Source organism: Venturia canescens, chromosome 6 (genome assembly GCF_019457755.1).
Source record: "Venturia canescens isolate UGA chromosome 6, ASM1945775v1, whole genome shotgun sequence".
NCBI lineage: Eukaryota > Metazoa > Arthropoda > Insecta > Hymenoptera > Ichneumonidae > Venturia > Venturia canescens.
In genome coordinates, this window is record NC_057426.1 from 349,494 (window position 1) to 371,899 (window position 22,406).

The window sequence follows — 22,406 nt, forward strand, 5'->3', positions numbered from 1 at the left end:
CATAATTCAGACCCTCGAGCACAAATTAATTCCATAATTGGTGGAATGACCCATACATCTGTACGTTGCGAAAAAAGTTTCACTTCAGTTGTGTGGTCTAAAGCACACTCATTTTTTTCTTTCTTTTAACATGTTCAGAATCAATGAGTTCTGCTTTGATTCCTGGTTCAGATCTTATGTGTATGGATTGATTCGGTGTGGAGCTAGGTTTGGCCCGGTTTTACAAGTACTCGCTGGCTCCTCATGAGCTTGTGTCGTCGGTGAAGCTGTCGGAGTGAATGGTCTGGCTTCCTTGACTCGTGTGTATCCTTCCAATGATAGTAGATTCGGCAGCAAATATAATAGAGGCGCGCTTATCGCGTATGGCTTAGTCGACTATACGTATATGCGGCGATCTGATGCTTGTATAACCGGCACGTAGTCACGTATGTTGCGTGAGGTGAAACAGGGACGAGTCTCCTCATATACATATATCGTCGGATTTGCATCCCCGGGATCTGGCTGCTGCCCTCATAAGCGCGTACGTATACTTCCTCACTGACGGGGCTAGAGAATGTCCTTCTAGTACCTTCGTCGGTAAATCTCGTACTACGATATGCACAGAGGAAACTCCATTATTTCAATAAAAAATGTTGTACCATCGAGTTCATTTGAAATGTGTAATTTTAATAAGTTTTCGTTGACGAACAAGCGGATAAAAACGACGCTCTCTATCAGCACTGTACAAATTTTGGTCCGGCCAATTCGTGGTTGACAGTTGGTATGAATGAATATATGTATCTCTAAATATAACGTGTATTCATACAGATATGCTATATCTGCAGCGATAGAAAAGAGGAGACAGATGCTCGCATACGCTGTGAGCAACACCTGCACGAAGAGATATGCAGAAAAGTTTTTGTTTCGGTTGTGTCGGTATACTCGCGCTGGTAACAAAGGTTGCTAAACTTGAAATTGGCTATTCGATATATGTCACTTCAACGGTATATAGGTATAAATATATGCGTTTTTTTATTCACCGGGATAACGATATTTCAAGAAAAATGTTTGCACGATAGTTTTTATCTGTACTCGTATCTTTGTCCAAGAATTTGTAAACCCCTTTGAGATTAAAACCATTTTTTGCCGCCTATTAACATTTTCTATCATGCAAATCGCTTCAACATTTATTAGTGTCTTCAAAACCTCCGATTGTTTTCAGTAATTATGCAATAATAATGAATGACTCAAGAGTGCCAGCGATACTTTGATTGTTAGTTAAAAAAAAAACATTTCGCGAAGAAGCTCTTGCGACGTATTTCGGAAAGGATCGAAAATAGTAGTGACAAGACACTGGGAAACATTTTACAAAGTTCAAGGAACGTGAAACACGCACAAAAAATTTGAGTCTTTTACATCTAGCTAAATTTATATTACATGATTATCATTTTTAAATAGGAGATATGAAAATTTATGTGCTAACTGTCGAATCTGTGCATTGTTAAGTTTCTACTAATTTTGCACCGAGGCTATTGGACTACGGCTGTGGAGAAGTGTACTCGGTATTTCTGATAACCCGAAGTGTTTTGTTTTCAAAATCTCTCGGTAGAATGAATTTCAGGTAATGCGAAAAAATCTGGAAAAACTGATCTATATATCAGTATGAAGAATGCCATTGAATTTTTCGTACCGTAGCAGATCTCGTTATACAAGCAGGTGACAACAGCAAGGACAGTTAACCGGGTTGATCCGGAATGGATTCCACGAAACCTCCAGATTCATTCAACTGACTACTGTTGACGAGCGGATATTCGGCAGAGAATAGTAGAACTCACGCAGGAGGTTTTCGGATGGCAGGCAGTATATCGTAAGAAGATGCTTACATTTCGAAGTTATTTTTCGTTACGACTCCCGATTTTTTTTTTCACGTTCATCGAGCTGAAAAAAACTCCCATGCTTTAGGTCATATAGTTCGTGATTCGTGTTTAGCCACGTACGAAAAAGTTCACCACGGTCCGTAGAGATTCTTCATTTTTTATCCATTGGCTCAGGTACGATGCTCGAATGCCATTGTTTGACGTCCATCGTTTCATTATCGATTCACAGAGTGCATTTTATTGGAGGGCTCAAGCTCAAAACTCGCTCGTTCATCGAAATTACACCGCATATAGACATGCAGAAAACTCCAGAAATATAACGCTTGTAAACAAAACTTCTTTTCACAGAATAAGGGCATTCTCTGATCAAAGAAAACTAAAAAGAATAATAATAATTGAATATAGAGAATACAATCATTTTTATCCTACTTAAGTATGCTTTTCATTCGAGAGAAGAAAAAAACACGAATTAGCGAATTCATCGTGCTCAAAAATTGACATACAAACGGTTCCATTTAGCGTTTAAGTGGTACGTGTTTGAACCCCAAGATGAATAGTTCCTTTTTTCGTTTTTCGTTTACGTGCAAATAGGTATTTCTGTCCAAGTTTAAAGTAGATTATAGTCCGTGGGTGAGCTTTTGTTCGTTATCGATCCAGCACACCTCGTTGGAGTTTGAATTTACCAGGACTGTTCAAACTCTTCCCTGATGCTTTTCAAATTGCGAACTTCCTTGAGAGTTGCGTGTCTATCGTGCAACTTTGTTCTCCCTTCTCTTTTTCTCTCCGGCTGTTCTTCTTTCAATCTCGTGCTTTTAGCAAATTGTCTTTCGATGAACCCGTACAGAATTTTTCGTGTATACTATACAAGCGAGCCGTGTATGTGGAAGTGCAACCAAGAATCCAAATCGCTAAATAATTCGATCCTCTAAAAAAAAAAAATTTCTTACTCTCTGCTTTCCGTCCAATTTGAAATATCGCAAATGCGCCTGGCTAATACGAATTCGACTCGACAGTGACGTAAAGCTTTCCCAAGGCGCTGAAATCCTGAAATCCAGAAGTTGAAATTGTTCAGCAATGGCAGTTATATTTCTGATCCGGCCGGGATTTCAAAGGAAACGAAAGGATTTTCTAAAAATATCAGAAAACAAATGTCTGGGGTAAAGCTAATGCGTGCGGTGACCTCGTAGAAACTTTGTTACTCACGCGACCTCGCATAATGTGTAACTTAAAACAAGTTATATAAAGGTTATATAAGCGGTTATCTTGGTAAAAGTTAGGATCAATACCAACGCGTTTGAGTGGAGGCGGGGAAGTTCAATAGTTTTTTCGTGCAAAATCAATTCCATCTCGAATATATATATCGAGGAGTTATCGGTCAAGTCGCGAGAAGTCGTATTTGAATTTGTGCGTATATGCGGTCTCACGAATTGTTAGCTCGAGGAGAAACTACATACAACTGCATACAAAATCCGTGAAATATCCTACTGGGAGAATCTCTCTAGCAGCCTTCATTAAAGTTGGCCGGAAAGAGAAGTAGAGAAGTAGTAGTTATAGGCTTTTCTGTCGCAAACCACAGTGGATCCTGAGGTCTCGTTGTAATATCACCCAAATTACCGCGTTGTAAATATACCATATAAAGCCCGGATAAATTAGTCACATGCATGCTAGTGTTTCATTCGCACGCGAAGCGAAACCGAAGGGAAACTGCGCAGTAGGAGTGCAAATCGATCTTCTGACATATATTATTACTGACATTTTATTTACATGCCTATTTATTGAACGTATTGAAAAACACTCGCAAAAACTTAACAAAAATAACGAAAGAATGCCGGTATACAAAATTCTTCGATTGTTATATTGTTTTTATTAATCCCTCACTTGTGGTACAATCATCAATTTTTTTCAAGGTTACCGAGATCGAGTAATGAAACAGTAGAGGGAATATCCAATCGAAGTCGTGACCCGTTTGCAAAACTCGAAGAGTTTACTCTTTCCTTTCCATGTGCGCCACATTCAGGAGACGTGAGGGGGTTGCGCGAGAACGAAGAGGTGCCTCCGTGCCTCCCGGCCACCCCTTCTCACTGTCTGTCTTTACATTGCTTTATGGGTGCAATTAAGCTGTGCCTTCGTTTACAAACCGCAGAGATGTGCTGCCCCCGAACCGAAGCAGCCCGGAAGTACAGAAAGAGCCGGAGGCCACTCTCATTCTCAACGCCACGGAAAACCCTTTTCGCCCTCTGCCTCGGAAACCCTTTGAAAAATAACAGATCCAGGCGGGTCGAGGCCAAAACAACGTCAGAGGAGTGCAAATCTTTTGGTGTATATGTGTTCATGACCCTCCTAAAACACCTTTCTTCCCTTTTCTCCTCCCTCACCTCTCGTTCCTCTTCTTTACTGAAAGCTATTCCCTTCAACTTACGTATTTACTCCAACATTTCGAAAAGCTTCAAGGCCTTTTTTCCCAGCAGAGAGGTAGAACGAGCAGAATAATTTCTACCACACGAAATCACTATTACTCTTATCGTTCTATTTATTCCTCCTCGGAAACCTGAGAGAACACGAGCCTATAGAGAGTCTTTTATATATGCAATCATCAAGAGAGAATACATCTCGTGGCTTTTTCTTCCCTTTAAAAAGCTTTTTTCTCTTCCATCCACAGGATATCACCAAACGAATACGAACATGCGGCAGCAATCGAGCTAGTTGATTTTACCAAAATTCTTCTCGTGCCGGAGCCATTTTATGTTAATTGAAGAGTGATGCGAGATCATTCCGGGAAGTAAACTCTTTTTTGTTCTCGTATGCGTTCTCTTTGCAGATAATAACAAGCGTTAGCGGGTTAAACTTTTTGGTTATCAATCGTTAAAAGATAAATATAGTCCTTTAAGAGGAAGTGAAAGATATTTCAATCATATACCACCGTGTTTTACGCTCTAGTGATCAAGAGGATGGGTCTTTCAAAGCAAAAGATGATCGTGTCTCTGAAATCAGTAGATGTAGCATCGCCATTCAATCGATTCTCCCTGTATAGTACATTATTGATAATATTTGACCGAACAGCGAGATAATGAAAGAAAAGAGAATTAAAGAGGAAAAAAAATAAGAAAAAAAAGTTTTCCTGGGTTTTTGTTTAAAAAATAAAAGGAGCAAAATAAAAAAAAAAAAAAAAAGCTGGTAGAGAAATGAGAAAAACTAGAGAGCGAACGGAACCCTTTGGGAAGTGGTAAATAAAACAAAATAAAATAATAGAAAGGCGGAAAAACTTTGAGGAAGAAAGGAATGGATGAAATAGTGAGAGTACGGATGACGGCCGAGGGGTGGAGCGGCGTCGAGCGAGAGGCTCTTCGATAATTCGCTCGACAACAAACTCGGAGGTAGCCAAAGTGGCCCGCTACAGGCTTTTGTGCCAAGACCCACTCGTCGACGACAAACAGCCAATTACTCTTACGCCATGCTCTTACTTCTGTCTTTTCCAATTTTTCTGCTCTTTTTCCTTATATATCTCTGTGCTGGCTGGCGCTAGCTCGTCAACGTGGTTGCGTTCGACTGACACAGCCTTTGTAAGCTGTGTGCTCGAGCATCTTGACTCCCGTAAACCGACGCACCGTGTTCATTGAGATGATAAGGGAAGAGAAAAGAGTGCGAAGAAAAGAGGAAGAGAGAGGGGCGACAAAGCTATCGAAACGGAACGAGAAGCTTCTTTTTTATTTAGTTTTTCTTGGTACACGCGGTGAGTCACGCTATCGGTTCGTATTTCTTTACAACTTTTTCGTTCGACCATCTGGAAAAGCTCTCAGAGAAGAAATAAATAACAATAGATGAAAGGAAGGGCGAGGAGAGGAGGGTGAGCCGAGGCTGCAGCAGTGACGGCGGCAGCGGCGGTGGCGTTGGTGGCAAAGGAAACGGCTCAATGTTTCTGCAGACTTTCAAAGTCTATGCGATGTGTACAAAGTCACAAGACAATACATTTATTCATGACGAGCTTCACGATAGCGCCGACAAATATTCTCCGCAGCATTATCTGAACGATTCCCTACTTACTTTCTCCGCCATAAGCGCCTTCCTCGCAGCAAAGCCCAAATGTGCGCTTGTATCGAATCCAAGCAGGGAAATCTTCTTCGAACGCATCGATTTTAAATATGCGTAGGTTTGCGAGAAACGCGTGCTTGGATTTTGAAGTTGATGATCGATCTTAACGATAACGAGCGGTTTTATTTTTTCGACGCGTGTATTGATCTATGCATTCATTTGGCGACTTTTGTTATTTCAATGTCCATCATGATGAGATTAATCGCCGATTATATGATTGGTGCGAATCGAAAAATATTGGCAGCGATAGAGAAGTATAAAAGTGAATGTGTGGCACGTGTTTCGATATTCCGAGTGCACGAATAAATCGTCAATGAAAATGATTGATTTTTGTGAGCTCTCAATCGGGATTCTTGTTGGAAATACTTGATAGAAAAAATGGAGTGATGGTTTTGGGTATTGGAACTGTCACAGTTATAAATTTGTTCTTTTTTCATGGTTCCAGTGCCGAGAGTCGAAATAGTGGACGAGCACGGTGCGACTGCTAGCGATAAATTCTACAAAGCAGGCAGCACGATAGAACTAAAATGCGTAGTTAGCAAAGTGCCAAATCCGACCGGGTACGTAACTTGGAGGCACGGCTCGAGGGTATTGAATTATGACACGACTCGAGGTGGAATCAGGTAAGTGTTTATTTCGAGTTTTCAACCGTTCGTTCAATCATGTAAATCATCCATTTTGTGCTATCATCTAATCATCACAATATGAACCTCACTGATTGTGTGTAATATGCATAAGGAAATAAGGATCAACAACATTCGTTTGATCGTCTGAATGACGATTTGAATTTTTAATGAGTCATCATGCATGCAAACAACAATAAACTCGCAGCGATAACTAAACTCGTCTAGTCCAGCCTGGAGTAATATACAATATCGACCGTCTAAATAGGAACTTGGGCAGGAAAGAGGTTCGCTCTTACTTTACATTTAACCAACACGCTCGAACATTCTCAGAGGTAGTATTCATAGCGGAAAGATCCCGAGAGTAATTTTGCACCACACGCGGCAAAATACACGGCATGTACTTTATCACAATCATATGAGCAAAGTTTGTAATTGGTCTAATAAAAAAATGGAGCATCCGCCGCTCTTTGAAAGCCCTTTATTAAGGCTCGTATGGTACAGCTCACTGTACATTTTCGAGCTGCCTCGTCAAAAATATGTTTCCGCCTCAATAGAAACCGTTATTCTGGTTTACTCCTGCGACAGGACAATGACGCGTATACATCCATATACAGCTCTTCCCGTGCCCCGTCCGGTTCAGCTAGTTAGTGTGGCCTCATTCTTTATGTAAAACTAGAATTCATTAATTTTCATCGGCAATGCGCAATCATGCACTCGACTCGACTCGACTCGTCGTCGCATTATCGGTATCGTTTTCATATGCCGTTTGATATTGCTGCTACTTTTCTCAATCGCTATATGCTTTTTATTTGCCGGTCTGTTCTAATTATTTAGAAACAATTTATTTTACATTGCGATATAAATGCTATCAACATTCATTCGAGTAGCTGGGATCCGTCTTTGATTGCTCAATATAAATCAGAATAACTGCAGCACTCTGATTGTTTCAATGGATGAATCGAATCGAATGAAAAATTGTGGGCTTCCTACCACAAACGAAACCTTTATTAATTTTGTCGGAAATCTGCGCAAATCGAACGTAAAATAAGTTTATTGACATTTTGCCACAAGGTTTTTCACCCCCGCGGAGTTTTCGATAAAAGTGGCACGATTCATCGTATTCCACCGATATCTGAGCGCACAAAGAACGACATCGACTGTGAAAGGCAATATCCTTGCTCTTTGAATGGATTTTCACTAGCAGCAGCAGCAGCAGCCTCTCTTCTCGAATCCTTCAATTCGCATCCATACATTCTCCATCAGACCTTTTTTCTCGGGCACACGACACCCACTCACAATGTATTATGGACTCCTGCATATGAAACACGTCAAACGTCGATGTTGACCGACGTGGATAACCAAATGTTTTCTTATTTCTTTTGAATGAAACCAACATCCATTATTAAAACTATTATTTGCGGATCATCGCGTTGTGAAATAAAGTTCGTTTCACTTCGTTTATATCGAGTTCCATTAAAATATAAAAGAAGAAGAGTGAGGGGAGAAATACCTATATAGAGATTATATCCTGACGAGTACAATTTTTCTTATTCCCCTTTTTTCCCCTCTTTAATTCGTCGTCAATTCAACGTTTCACGGATTTTTTCACGAATCCGTTCAGACTGCATGCTTCAGGACAAAATAACGTAGTATTAACTGGGACGTTGAGATTTTATCGGCGAACGTAATTATCGGTCCAAGAATATTGTAGACTCGAAAGATATGCCAGCATACTACCTCTTTTTGAACGAGCGAAAGAGGTCGCTCGGTTCAAAGAGGATACTCAACTCGCTCCAAATTTTGGTCAGGCCGATGATTCCCTCGAAATACATGGATCTCCGTCGAAAAGGACAATCGTATGCATCGCCGGGGAGGCGCTTACGAGCTTTCTCGAGACACTATGAGAATCGAGGAAACATTTCAATTTGGCGCCAAGAAGCAAAAACACCTCCGGAACACGACGAGCAGCAAATTCCAGGCTCTTTAAAAATTTTTTTTCCATCAGGCTGGAAATAACTTAAGATTATAATATATATTGTGATGGTTTTTATTTTGACCGTCTTCCAAAAACAGCGAATTAAGAGTTGACTTGATCCCGTTTCTTTTTCTCGATACTCTAGCCATGCACCAACCTCACAGGGCTTGCTTGTAGCGAGAATTACTCGAATATAATATTTATTTGCGTCCCGAACATTATTATTATTTTTCATGTGAGCTTACACCGAGAGAGATGTGATCGAGAATGTGGCAAACAAAATCAGGAGGAGCCAACCAGCGTTGTATCACACATATTTCGAACGAGTTTCATATGTATAGCTATCCTCTACATAACACGGGAGTTAAAGAGAATCTCCCGTTCAAATATTCCATCAATGGAAAGCTGGGAAATTTCGGAGAAAAATGGAATAAAAGGGCGGCAGGAAAGTTCGAGAATCGGAACATCGTTGTGTAACGCTGCTGATCATATTTCGTGGATCGTTAGATAGGGACCAGGGTGGTGCCTATTGTCTCACGTGTTAACGTCCTTTCCACGAAAAATCAGTATTCCATATTACGATCGAAAATTCGAACATCGATCCGATTTCCCGACCATAATCAATTAATTCAAATTAAAAATATGAGCAGGTTTGTCATTGTCTCGAAAAATTGTGTAATCGAGCTAGGGGTAATAATAGTTTCTGAACTTGAAAAAATCCCCGACAATCGAAAATTTTCGGGACCCCATCTCACACTCGCATATCATTTTTCACGCGACGGACCTGACAATTACTTCGGGAATATTCGAAATTAGAGGAGGGTAAAGGGGAGAGTTCACTGTCCTGCGGTTAACTCTCGATTTCGTCAAATTTCTGCGGAATATCGAGCAAGACGGACGTCCCGTTGTCACCGTGATTGAAACTCTTTCGTAAGTCCTTCTCGCTTTTCGATTCGGTGTGAGCTTGTGCGGTTATTAAACGAAAAAGTATTCCATTAGAATATTACGATTCGGGAAAAATTGTCATTAAATCGTCGTTCTAAAGAGAGCCCGAGAAATATAATTCTCACGACTATTTTACATCTCAGCTAAACTCGCTTCCATTAAACTTTTCGCGTATTCTTGGTCTCCGGTACAGATGGCGAAGAAGCCCGTGAAAATAATGTCATGGTTGTGTGCAGAAATCTCTATTTTTGTGTCGTTCTTTATTTTTCGCGATTAACGTAAGTTGTGGCCCGGGAAGAAGAATCGCGAAGATTAGAGAGATTGTGTGCGTGCGTGTGAAGTATGGAGTGAACGAACCGGGATAATACTTTTTCGCGATTATTTGAGTAGCTCGACTGGATAACCGATTATCGGGGGCTCAGAAACTAAAATTTCATCTCTCACCAATTTACTATCCATTCTTCTTAATCGTGAGTAGTACCGCGACGAGAAAGGAAACGAGCTCGAAATAGAGTGTAAAGTGTGTAGGGTCCCGGTTAGCGAGGTGTATGATCGCGTTTCTTCTTTCCCGTGGTTCGTAGAGACACGCGTAATTAGTAATATTCATTTGGCGTTTCCCGTTCTTATACATTAATTGTTTTCTTGATCAGTTGATTTAATAAAATTATTACACCTAGTTATTTTTAATCTTCGATTATTTTTGGTTTTACCCTGCCCATCCCGCTGATATTTGCCGGACAACTGTCTCTTTCTCTCTCCTGTCGTCGAGTCGCTTTGCGACTGGCGCCCAACTAAATAATTGTTCTTTTCCATTAAATAAATCGGCGGCGGCGAGAGAGAAGATTTTGTGCGTGAGATTATAGTAAATGGGATAAGAAAAAAAAACGGTCACTATACTTGGACACATTCGAAACAAATGGTGGCACAATTGAAATGAAATCGTTCAATAAGCAGACTTATTATAGCTACATTCGCGCAAGCCTATTAGAGAGCGGAATTCATTAATTTCGACTCTTTATATTTTTCTAGATTCATAAACGTTAACTGCACATCTTAATCAATTGCTTAATCCTGGCAGCAGCTTAATATTTGGGATAGTTTAAATTCGTACTTGCTCCGATGAACTCTCTTGGACTTTGGTGACTTGGGTACTATAAACTAAGAAGGGCACTTATCTCACCTGACCTTTAAGAGTTCGATCCATGACTAGCCGAACTAGGTTGATCACTTCCGCTTCCGTTATCGTCCAGTTCGCCGCCTGGTAGTTTGTCCGCGCGCGGTGTGCTCCAGGGGATAAGAAATCTTATAGTTTACTAATTTGCGAGTCTCCACTAGGAAAATGACATCGCGTGACCACAGAATATCGGAGACCAGAACTGGTAGAGAGCAGGGTATATGCAATATCCGCCCTTAGTGAAAACTTACTCGATCCCGCTTGGACTACAATTCAGGCTCGAATAAGAGTCAAAATCTTTTCTTGTAAATTCTTATTTCCGCCATAAATTTTATTCTGAGGACCAATACACTATGAAATATCCGGACATCAGGAAATTCAAAATATCTTACACGCAGTCGAAATATTCGATTATCTAGCAATCTCAAATAAATTAATAACGACTACACGAATTAAACATACATTGCAGCTTGCGTATATATGCCAATTATACATATGAGTTTTATCGGCCACTCGGGAAAAGGTTCAATATAAAAATTAAAATAGAAAATAACAAAAAACATATATACCTACATATGTGCACGTTTTCGTTGCGTACATACACTCGTTCCTGCTGGTGCAGGGATATGAATCGCTTGAGTGGTGACAGGAAAATTCGAATTTCCTCGTAAATTTGTGAATGGCTGGTGTATACTGGTTTGCCGAAGTGGTTAAACGAGCTAGTACTGTGATGCGATAAAATCTAGATTCCTGGATATCGAGGCGAAAATGGCGCTGGTTTAACGCCATATTGAGAGACCCAGAAACACGATTCCGGAGCTTTATTATATGCATCATGTTATCAGAGATTTTGTCATGTACGTTGAAAGTGTAGATTCTTATAAATTTTATAAACGAATTATTGAGAGAAAGAGAGAGAGAGAGAGAGAGGAAGAGAGAGCAAAATATAATGAGAATGTACCGGGCCGAGGCGAGAACAGGACTAATCGACATCCACCGCTCACACTAGTTGAGGTTCATGAAAAACGAAAATGCATTAACGATTATAACGTTCCAATTTGTATTTCATAGTGGCCGATAAAAATCTATAGAATATAATTGCTCACTGTACCGTTTACGTCATATGTAGAATGCCAATGAATTCGTATGCGTCGGTACATGGAAAGGGAAAAACGTTATTATATAGTAAACCGTCGTTGCATGGGTTTCCTATTCAATCTGTTTCTTCGTAAAAAGAATTGAAGAACGAGAATACGGTCCTAAAGGCGTCATATTTGTCATGTCGAGATATAGCCAACATAAAATTGCTGAATCCTTTACTTTTTATGTAATTTAAACTGTTGAGCGACGAATGACTTTTCATCTCGTGGGTGCGTGTGATTCAATTATCGGGGCCACTTGCACATCAATCATCGAACGTCGGATATCGACTCATGCGAAACTCTCCTCGATCTCAATCAAATGAATGACCAAGTTTGATATAGTTTCATGAAAACTTCGTACGAGATTCAGTTTCTAAGTCATCTAACAGAGGAGTGAAATGATTCTTAATGTCGGAGAAGAACGTAAATTCATACGATCTTGTATAGAGTTTTGCGTGAAGGACGCATCATTAATCTTTTATTATTTTATAATATAAATGTAATTAAAGTAATATAGATTTTTTATGTCAAGTCTCTTCGCGATCTTTTCATTGACTGCTCTTTCGTTCTTCATCTGTCTTCTTGATCGATTCTCGAAAATAATAGAAAACCTCATCTCTCCGCCAAGATCATCAATTCTCCGATATATATTGTAACGTAACGCTCTTGCCGACCTGGCCTGAACGCCGCCACGCGTCGGTTCGAGCTACTTTAATTTTTAAAAAGAGCAGGCATGAAAGAAACGTGAGAACGCGGAATTTCGATTTTGAAGAATTTAACAATTCCGAATTATTCAATTTTGATCGATTTTACGGGATCTTTGGATTTTTTGATCCATTATTGTGATTGTGTTCGCCAATTAGGGGAAATTCGATTGCGCTTGCCGTTTTCGAATGGATCAATTTTTAATTTTCGCGTTTTTCGCTCACTTTTAAAAATAGCAGTTTCGATAATTCAAAAGTGTTTCGATTTTATACAATAAAAGAAATTTATTAATTTGACGGAATATAACCTCAAATTCGTACCGCGGCCTTTTGAGTTATTTAAAATTTACAAGATTTACAAAATTTACAGAAATCTCGGTTTTGTTTGACTCGGACTCGATTAATTTCAACTTTGAATTTAAAAAAAAAATATACAGAATTTACAAATTTACAAATTAATTTACAAACAAAATCATGCCTGATTCTGGCAACGCTAAATAAGAACAAAAAAAAATGTAGGTTAGGTTTAGGATGCGGACCCCAGACTACGGGATCGATACGTCGCCGAGTCAGTCTCACCAATATCCTGAGCATCCGCGAGGTTAGGTAATTGATTGTCCACGGATCACGGGATGAGAATGTCGCCGAACCCCTCCAATGTCCCGTGCAACAACAATTCGGAAAATTTTTATAGGTTAGGTGTGGATCCTGGACTACGGGATCGATACGTCGCCGAGTCTCACCAATATCCCAGGCATCCAAGGAAAATAGGATAGGTTTTATAGGTTAGGGTTGCTAGTATCAGGGAGAATAGTTGAGGTCAGCCTTATTGTTCCGAGTCAGAATTTTGAGGAAGAACTGCCTCCCGAATGAGCCGTGCACCGACTTTTATACCCCGTTCCCCACTCTAAAATGTCTCAATCGCCGAATTTTCGGTTTTCGGACGGGTTCTGCGCATTATTTTGTAACGCAGTTCTGGATTGGCCCGCTGCCATGATTTAAAGATTCTGATTGGTCGAGAGAATTATCATATGATGCGCAAAATACCGCTTTTCATGTTGTTCAACTTAATGTTTAATTGAAATGATAAACATTTAATAGGAATCGTTATCGTTTAATTTTCTGATCCATTTGGCTTCGGTATTTCATTTAACATTGTTTGAATTGATTTTATTCGAAAAATCGAAAAAAGTCACATTCGGGTTTCTATAGCCCATGAACGCTTATTCCCGCGCATGCTGAAACGAGAAAAAAATCTCGTTTCAATTTTTTGGCCACTCAGAAAACAATTAAAAAAATAATAATAATAAGGTGAAACGTTTCGATATTCGGGAGGTGGTCAATTCCCAAATATCGGAACTTAGAATTTTTTAGATCCTTTTCTCTCACATAGGAGAGGTGTCAGTGTGGAGGTTCGTGCACTGACCGGCGGATTTTTGCCAGGAGCGGGTAAAGCCTTCCGATTTCCCCATCTTGCAATTCGAGGAGCTTGGCTCGAACTCGACCTTCAAGAACGGATACTTTCGACCGGTATAGAAGCATCTAGTGCTCTGCATTGCTTTCTCGCTACGCAATCGGGCTTAGCCTCGCTAAAGCGTACTGCGAGAAGCAATCTTCTCGTTATCGAGGAATGATAGGCTCCATTATAACTTTGTTTCTGTACAATTTTGGTAGGAATAAGGAGGAGGATGAAGGAAAGGTTGGGAGCCTTATTGTCGTACGGGCGGTACTCCGCTGACGCGAGAGTGCTCCGTCTGTAGCTCTCTGACAGATTTCTGTCAAACCAGAAATCGTGCCAGGGGGTAAGGCTGTCCCGTTACAAAGGATAGAATCACACCCGGAATCTCGAAACAGAACGGCCCTGAACTGTTCCAGCCCTCCTGGTATGAAAGGAAGGATTCGAATCAAGAATCCGAATTGTAACCGAATTGTCAGGGCCACCGCCCTCCTGGATAAAAAGGGAAAGGTAATTTATCAGGAATCTTTAGACCAAACGAACCCGAACTGACTCGGCCCTCCTGGATAAATCGGTCAATCTCACCTAAAAATCTTCAGCCCAGCTCTCTTAGCGCGAGGAGAGGTATTGGGAGTATGTTTCCTAAGTGGTGTGTTACCGATGTTATGATCTTTGCTATGTGAGCAATTTTCGAATAATAAGCGATCTTTTATGTTTCTTTTTTTTGCTTAGAGAGAGAGAGAGAGAGAGAGAGAGAGAGAGAGAGAGAGAGAGAGAGAGAGAGAGAGAGAGAGATGATGATGATGATGATAGTATTTATTTGCCTTAGTAACCTATTAGGCAATTACAAGAAAAGAAAAATCCAGCCCAGTTACAATAAACCTGAGCTTAGGTTGTGCGCATACAATGCGCACAAGAGAGAGAGAGAGAGAGAGAGAGAGAGAGAGAGTTGTCTTGCGTAATCGAGTCTAGTCTAGCGAGATTTCGAGACGAGACTGGCTAACGGAGCCTCTCCGCTCGGCTTTGTATACCCACCGAAACAAAGAAAATAATCATAATAATTCTTTTGGACTTTGCCCGATCTCGCGATTCGCTGCGGGAGTTAATCTCAAACCAGGGATTCCCCTTTTACAAAGTTTTATTGTCGCTTGGATTCTCTACGCGGGCACCTTATGGGCCGATTCGAGCAGGGTTCACATCGCGCATGTGCGAGAATTCATAGAAGTTTAATAGAAAATTTTTTTTTTTAATTGAATTTGCTCATTTCATGATCTCTTTTATCGTTTGACTTCATTTGACATTGATTGTACGAATAAGAATAATTTTTTTTCGTTGTAATCAATTACTTGTTCATGATCACATTTCTCGTACATGATTGTTGCATTGTACTGCTACGCATGCGCGAAGTGCACGTTCGATTTTGCAATGAAACATTTCCTTAAATTTTTGAAGATTCTGGTCCTGAAACTTTCACCATTTTGTCTGGAATACAATGCTCTATCAATCCGAATGGTCATTTGATCAGGAAAAAGTATTGTTTAATAAAATATGAATAAAATAAAAAATTTCGTGAATCCTAGAGAATTTCAAAAAAAGGAGTTTAAGTTGGCAGCGATGGGAGCACCTCGCTTCCTTAGCGCCGCTCTGCCAAATGACAGTTTTCGAAGATGGCCGTCGATATAAACACTCATGCGTGTCATGTGGAAATAAAAGTAAAATAAAGAGTCTAAAATCGTTTTTCGCTTTAATATGTGTGGAACGGGAAATTCATTCGCTTTTCTCTCAAATGAATATGATTGTTGAACTTGCTTTTCGAGCGTAGTTCCATTAATTTGATCATCCACTAGATATATGCATGCATTCAGGTATACGGATATAAAGAGCCTGGGAATGCACCGGAGTTTTCAACAATACTGCACTTCAAGATATTAGGAAAAAACGAGAAACGAGGAGAAGAGATATAGTGAAATGGAAGGAGAAACCTACTGTTCATCGTATCTGGCATAACGCCATATCGTGCATCGTACACTCTTCAAATAACTTTCCCACTGCTTCACACACTCTCTTTAATAACTGAAAGAAATATGTCGATGGCTCACCACACTGGTGGGAACCTCGCCGAATCTCTGCATGTACATAATCAACACACAGTTATTCTCATTTGCAGCAATCGACATAAACTGATCTGCAAAAATTCCGACTTTTTTATTAAGCCAGGCTGGAATGAGGACGAGAGCGGGAAACATTTTTTTCGTGACAACTGAAAAGGTTTTCAGACGTTCTTCAACGCTGATGAACTTTTCTGCATTCTATTAGATTCGTTAGGTTCATTTTTTTTCTTTTTTTTTTGCAACTTCGTTCTTTCACTATCTTCTGCATAAACAAATTTTCCGGATATTCGTTACGAGTTCCCTATCCCAACCTCGTGTCCAACACATCCCGGTTTATCGATTTTTGATTTATAACGGCGATCGGTAGGGATGCGCCCCGATTCGCCTACAAAAACTACCACGTGAGATGTGCATACATATATCATTCAGTATACCTTTCAGGAGCTGAACAATGTGACGAAAACAAAGCGATTAAAACGATTTTGTTTTATCGGCCGCAAACGTTCGTGTACTTTTTGGTTCATCTCCTGCCACCCAGCATGGGTTTCTGAATAATAGCTGCAATAAATATACTTCAGGATAAATGACCAGCGCAAACTGCGACCTTCTTCTCTCTCTTCCTAACTCCACTGTAACTTCAATTGCCAATTTTATCGTTAACAAATACTTTCTGTAAGTCAAAACGAAAAATTTTTGACGATTTTGTTTTTCTCGAATAATGCTCGTTGAATTTTGCAACGTTTTTAACCTGCTTTATCCACGTCCAAACATACTGGAAGAATTCAAATGGAAGCCGAACTCTTCAAAATGTATTATACAAGGAAGAAAAAAAAGAAAAAAAATGACCTCCTCCAGTTGGGATACGTGGAAACGAAATACTTGAAAAACTGGTACGCTTAAGATTCGCTGTATTCTCATTTTGTTTCTTTGTTCGCCTTAACAGAAGGCGCAGGCAACACTGCTAGATGAGAGACAAAGGGTTTCCCCGGGAGAGGGAGACGGAAAAATCTTCCATTTACATAAAATTAATTATTTTTGCACTTGAATAAGACGGAAGGTAGACACCGATGTAAGGGAGCTAGTCGCAGTGGAAAAGCAGTTGTTGGGGTATAGGGAAGAGGAGCGCGCGTCAAGACAAGAGAATTCACGACGGCTCATTATGTATGCCCCGATCCCCTGCCACCCCTTTCACCCACCGACCTTCTATTCACCATCCAGCAAGGATGGATCACGCTGCAGCCTCGTTCACGAAGAAAAAAAACGAGTATTTCCCATCTCAGTGCCTGCTGCTGCTGTCTTACTTTCGCTTCGCAGTTTTCCGATCCTATCTTCTCCCTTCTCGTTAAACGCTTCAACGAGATTCTACCAGAGGTTTTCTCTTCCGTTCCGTGCTTCACATTTTTAACATCATTGCAATAATATTTTAGCTACTATAATTACGAGTAAATAAATAAAAACATTCGGATGAACTTTTTTCTTTTCACAATCAGATAGAAAATTATTGTCAGTCGTATTTATCTGTCATAAATCTATGGACACTATAACCGGAAATGAATCGGAGAAAGTCGTCTTAATAATTATCGAGAGTGCTCCACTTTTTTTGGTACCTGCACAAAGTCTCGGAATCCGTTGTCCTTCCAGTTAAAATGCATGAAAATTTCTGTCGACGGATATAAAAAAATTACTAATTAAAACCATTAGCTTTTAATAAGCAGAAAAAAGAAGAAAACCCTTTTTAGAATGTGTTCAGTTCAATGCTAATCAAGTTTGTAATAAGCTTGGTATTCATGAATAAGAGTTTTCTGCATTGCATCCTATTGCATAATTTACAGGTTTTTCAGATTTGAGGTCAATCGAGACTCATATTTTCATAAACGTTTAGGTTTTAATAAAAAATCTATTGGCCGAGCATTCATAATAGCTCTCACTGTAAACTATCGGTAGAAAATCGTGTTGTTGGAAAGGCCAATCGATGTTAAAGAAGTTTGGAGACGATTTCGGCAAGCATTTTGGTAATGTTGTGAAAACCGTTGCGAAAGCTAAAGGACTGTAAAATTCATTGTATACACATGCTCTAAAACGTCTTGAAGCATCGCTAAGTTTCTGTCTTTTCGTTTTGGTCTATTCCCGTTGCTGGTTACTCGAGAGGTCGCTAGAACTCCCGCGAAGAGGAAAGCAGAAAACTTTGTTACTCTTTATGGCTTATTTCCAACGAGAGCGGGTCAACCCGGTGGACGTGCACACGAGAAGAGCAACTGCATGCACAAGTAAACTAGAGGGTAGGTTAATACTTTTGTGAAGTGCGCAACCAAGCAAATGAAGAGCTGGCTATGGTTTGCTCATAAATTTGTGTACTCGTCTTCGCGTACCAAATAAAACGACTATGTTTCTCTTGTTAAAGGTCATACAATAATCTCATTACATTATGAAAAAGTACATTTTTCTTTAAATCATCCTCTATAAATGCGGGCTAAACTTCAAGGGTGAAAAACATTTTTTTATTTCTTCTTCATTCGATTATATATGAGAACATAAGATATTTTTATGTTTTTTCATCACTCAATATCTTGTCGGACGGTTGAAGTTTACGAATTGCATTCATACCATGAGCCGATGCTCATTGATTCCGATTTTTATATACCATCTACAAAATATGTAAATATTATGTTCGGTTTTTCGTATTGAAATGAAAACATGACAGTGTTGCCACTGCTCGTCATATAAACGTATTACCATCTCATTTATAGACATGACTTTGTATTCTAATAAGATTATGCAAGCACGCTTAGCATTTATACTAACGAAAGAGATGCTTAAAATGGAGTTGGAGATTTCGGGACATGGTCGCGAATTCACAGCAGCTGACCACAGGAAATGAGACACGTATATTTATATTATATATATACAAACGAAAAGAAAATTACCGAAAAAAAAAACAAAAGTAAAGTAGGAAAAACGGATTTTCACAAAGCTTCCAGAAAATAACTGAGCGTTAATGAGATGGAGAAGGGAAATTTAACGGTCTGGACCCATTTGGGTAACTGCAATAATTTTCCCTCAGGAACTTCTTCGATTCTCTTCTTCCGAAAGTATTTCTTTTTGTTTTCAATTTCTTTTTCCTCCCTGAGCCCAAATCTGAAAAAGTTTCTGCTTCTAGAGTATCCGAAAGAAGTTGGAAAGAGAACCGCCACCTGGACTACACGACGATATCTTTTTAATTACGAAAAAGATAAGGGAATGTTAATTCCTAGGCGAGAGACAGGGAGAGCGAGATAAATGTGGAAGATTTTCAGTCTAGAGAATAGATTTGAAAATACTTTGCCGCATAGAGTCAGCTATACGCCAGATGCTACCGGGAGAGTAAACGATCGAGGGCAATCGAGAGCCTTCCGGTTTGCTTGGGTAGCTTTCCGGTTCGTATATTCTTCCTACCGAGCTATTCGCAACGAATAGTTTTTCTCCCACCCTCTCAATTTCGTGTTTCCTCTGTTCTTTCTGTGCTCATCTTTCTTCCAGACGCTCGTATTCAAGTGGGCGTACTTTGGTTAAAATCTCTCACTTTCTCATTCTCTTTCTGTCTCGATGAAAAGTAGAAGAATCTTCTCTTCTGTACTTGTTTTCCAAAGCAACGCATCCACCGTCACTTCACTGTCTCGAATTTCATCATTTTTCGCACGGACGTATCTATACATTTATATGGGAAGCGAAACGGAGAGAGAGAGAGAGAGGGGAGGTTCATTGAACATTCTCGATGTAAGCAAAGGTGTTGGTAAAGGCATTCGTATAGGAACAAACTTTCTAGTCTCCGGAAGAAAATATGATTTACAGCGTACAAAAATAAACAATTCACCTTGTGTCGTTGGATTCTGGGAGCATGGGAAGTTTTATATAAAAAAAAAGTAGTGACAAAAGTTGAGAAAATAAATCAACACGAAGAATTGAGGTTGTACTGAGTCGATTTCAATGGCCGAATGAGCTGAAACTCTGTGAACTAGTGCACAACATCTTTATATCAATATTAAGACGCCCAATCTTATGAATCACGCTCGATGCTGTGGAAGCTGTAAATTTTGTTCGAGGAATCCACAACTTTTGCGATGGCAACTTTAATTCGAATAGTTCTGTTTTTACTGGAAACAGAATGAGTACGGTGCTCTCTTCTTTTCTCTAGTGTCACGACACGTGAATTTGATCGGTAAAACAATATCGTCCAGACTTTGACGAAAAATCTAATTGTTTAATATTGGGTAAAAGACGAAAAGCCAAAATCACCCTCGTATTTCAATTGATATTCCCAACGATCGATCTGGATCTACAGACAAGAATCCATGAATGCATACAAATTTGTTCAACGAATCGTGGTGGAAAGATATATTTGAGTGCACAGAAGGAAAATCGAATGACATAAGACAAGCTCCTCATTCCTCTTTCCAAGTACATGGATAGGTGAACAAATATTGGCTACCCACGATACCTCGTGACCAGTATATTTGTGTCCAACTATCCACTGCCCTTCAATCCAGGATCATATGTATATGTGTATTTGTATATAAGTTTATCCATCCGTCGAATAATCCTATCAGTATTTTCATATAGACACTAACGCTATACATATCTCCAAGCTGAACTCTCTGCTATATAATACATCGTTGTTGAATTCTCCGACAAGATACCCGGAGTTTCAATATTTTGTTGGTGCTTCAACGATCACAAATCGCATGATTCCAGACTCTCGAGCCGATGAGGCACTTTTTAAAACAAGATAATATATAATCAATGTTACTCGGTACTTTCCTTTGTCAGAGTTCATGGCTTGTGTGTTTTTTTCTCAAATATTCATGATTCAATACTGAGTTATTCGACATCAACAGAGACCGAATAGTTTAATTGAAAATTTCAAATAAAAAGCCATATTTTCTTCATTATTTTGTACGGTTATTATTCAAGTTTTGATGCGCTTTCGTTTCAAATTCGAAATAAGTCCATCTATATTTCGTTGGGTGAACTCGACTGATATGAAACAGTTGTGAATGTGGAAATGTGAGCAAGTTTTATTGGGTTATGTCCAAGAAAACGTACACCGATAGTTATCCCTGTTCACTGCGTGGTTCTTGATAGATGAAGCTAGTAGTATATATTTACGGTTTTGGTGGATCGAACATTTCCACAGCAGCTCTGTGGTCTATCCACAAACTTGAGCGAGAAAGGAAGAAAGTAATGGTGCATTTTTACTCGTACACATGAAACAGGGACTTGAAAGAAAGTTTTACCAGGAAACAGAGGGGCCAGCTACGCCAGTAGACATTGTCCAGAACTGGGGCGGTTGATACTCCAAAAGTCTTGACTACCTGCCATCGCTGTGTTCTCCTCAGCACAAGCTCGAATCCAACAGTGTTTCCTACAAAGTAACTTTGGACATGTATGTACGGCCCGAGTTACATTCAACGGATCCTTTTCCAGATCGCTTTTTTTTCTTTTTATACTTTTTTTGGCCCTGTTTCTTATCCACTATTTTTTGTGTACGAGTACATATCGTACGAGCTTCCGATGCCTTCACCGATGCGAACGACGACGAGGTTAGTTCGAACGCAGGGAGCATTTTCTCATTTTTTTTTTGTAAAACACACGTTTTTTCGGCGTATTCTAAAGTTTTTTTTCTTCCATTCAGATAAATAATTCTTTTACACTATATGAATCTCACGAGGGGAAGAGAAAGTTTTTTAATTTCATACCTATGTGTCTTTTCACAAAATACGTACGCACCGCCGTTTGATACCTTTGAATACGGAGAAAGTTGTATCCAATGCTATTATAGCTCTTGAGCTCTCTTGATCGTTCGCGAGACCCATTTACTCGAGACGGGCAACGACAAAACTTTAAACCTCGCTCAATCGTCCACGAACGGACGAAAAACTTTAACGGGTTTTGTGTGGAAACACACTAGTTGTTCGCTGCTTTTGCACAATAACTTCTCAATCCACGCTTTCGATCATGATCAAATATCGCATATGAAACTCTGCCTAGAAAATGCTCACTAACAGATATTGAATTTTGTTCTGAAAAATACTCGTTCAAATAAGAAGTTGAGAATCTGTCTAAAGAAATTCGATGGTTAGAATGCCCGCGTAAATGTGTATTTTAAATATTTAATGAATTTATAACATATACTGCTTCGTATTTCATAGTAGTTTAGTCGTGAATATGGTTCGCGTGTCTCGATAAAATGCCAATGAAATGACCATTTCGAATAATCGCTAGAAGTAGGTATATCATTTAAAGAGATGATTGATTTTCAATTATCGAGACACGACAGAGAAAACTTTTGAAC

The 22,406-nt window shown here is 39.6% G+C and overlaps 1 protein-coding gene across 1 annotated transcript in view; it reads left to right on the forward strand.

Moving 5' to 3' along the window:
* Positions 1-22,406, forward strand: part of LOC122412070 (protein amalgam-like) — a 248,795-nt gene that overhangs the window by 182,108 nt on the left and 44,281 nt on the right. The window contains exon 7 of the mRNA XM_043421347.1: positions 6,391-6,568. Coding sequence (XP_043277282.1) covers positions 6,391-6,568 — 178 coding nt within the window. The remainder of the gene's footprint in view (positions 1-6,390; positions 6,569-22,406) is intronic.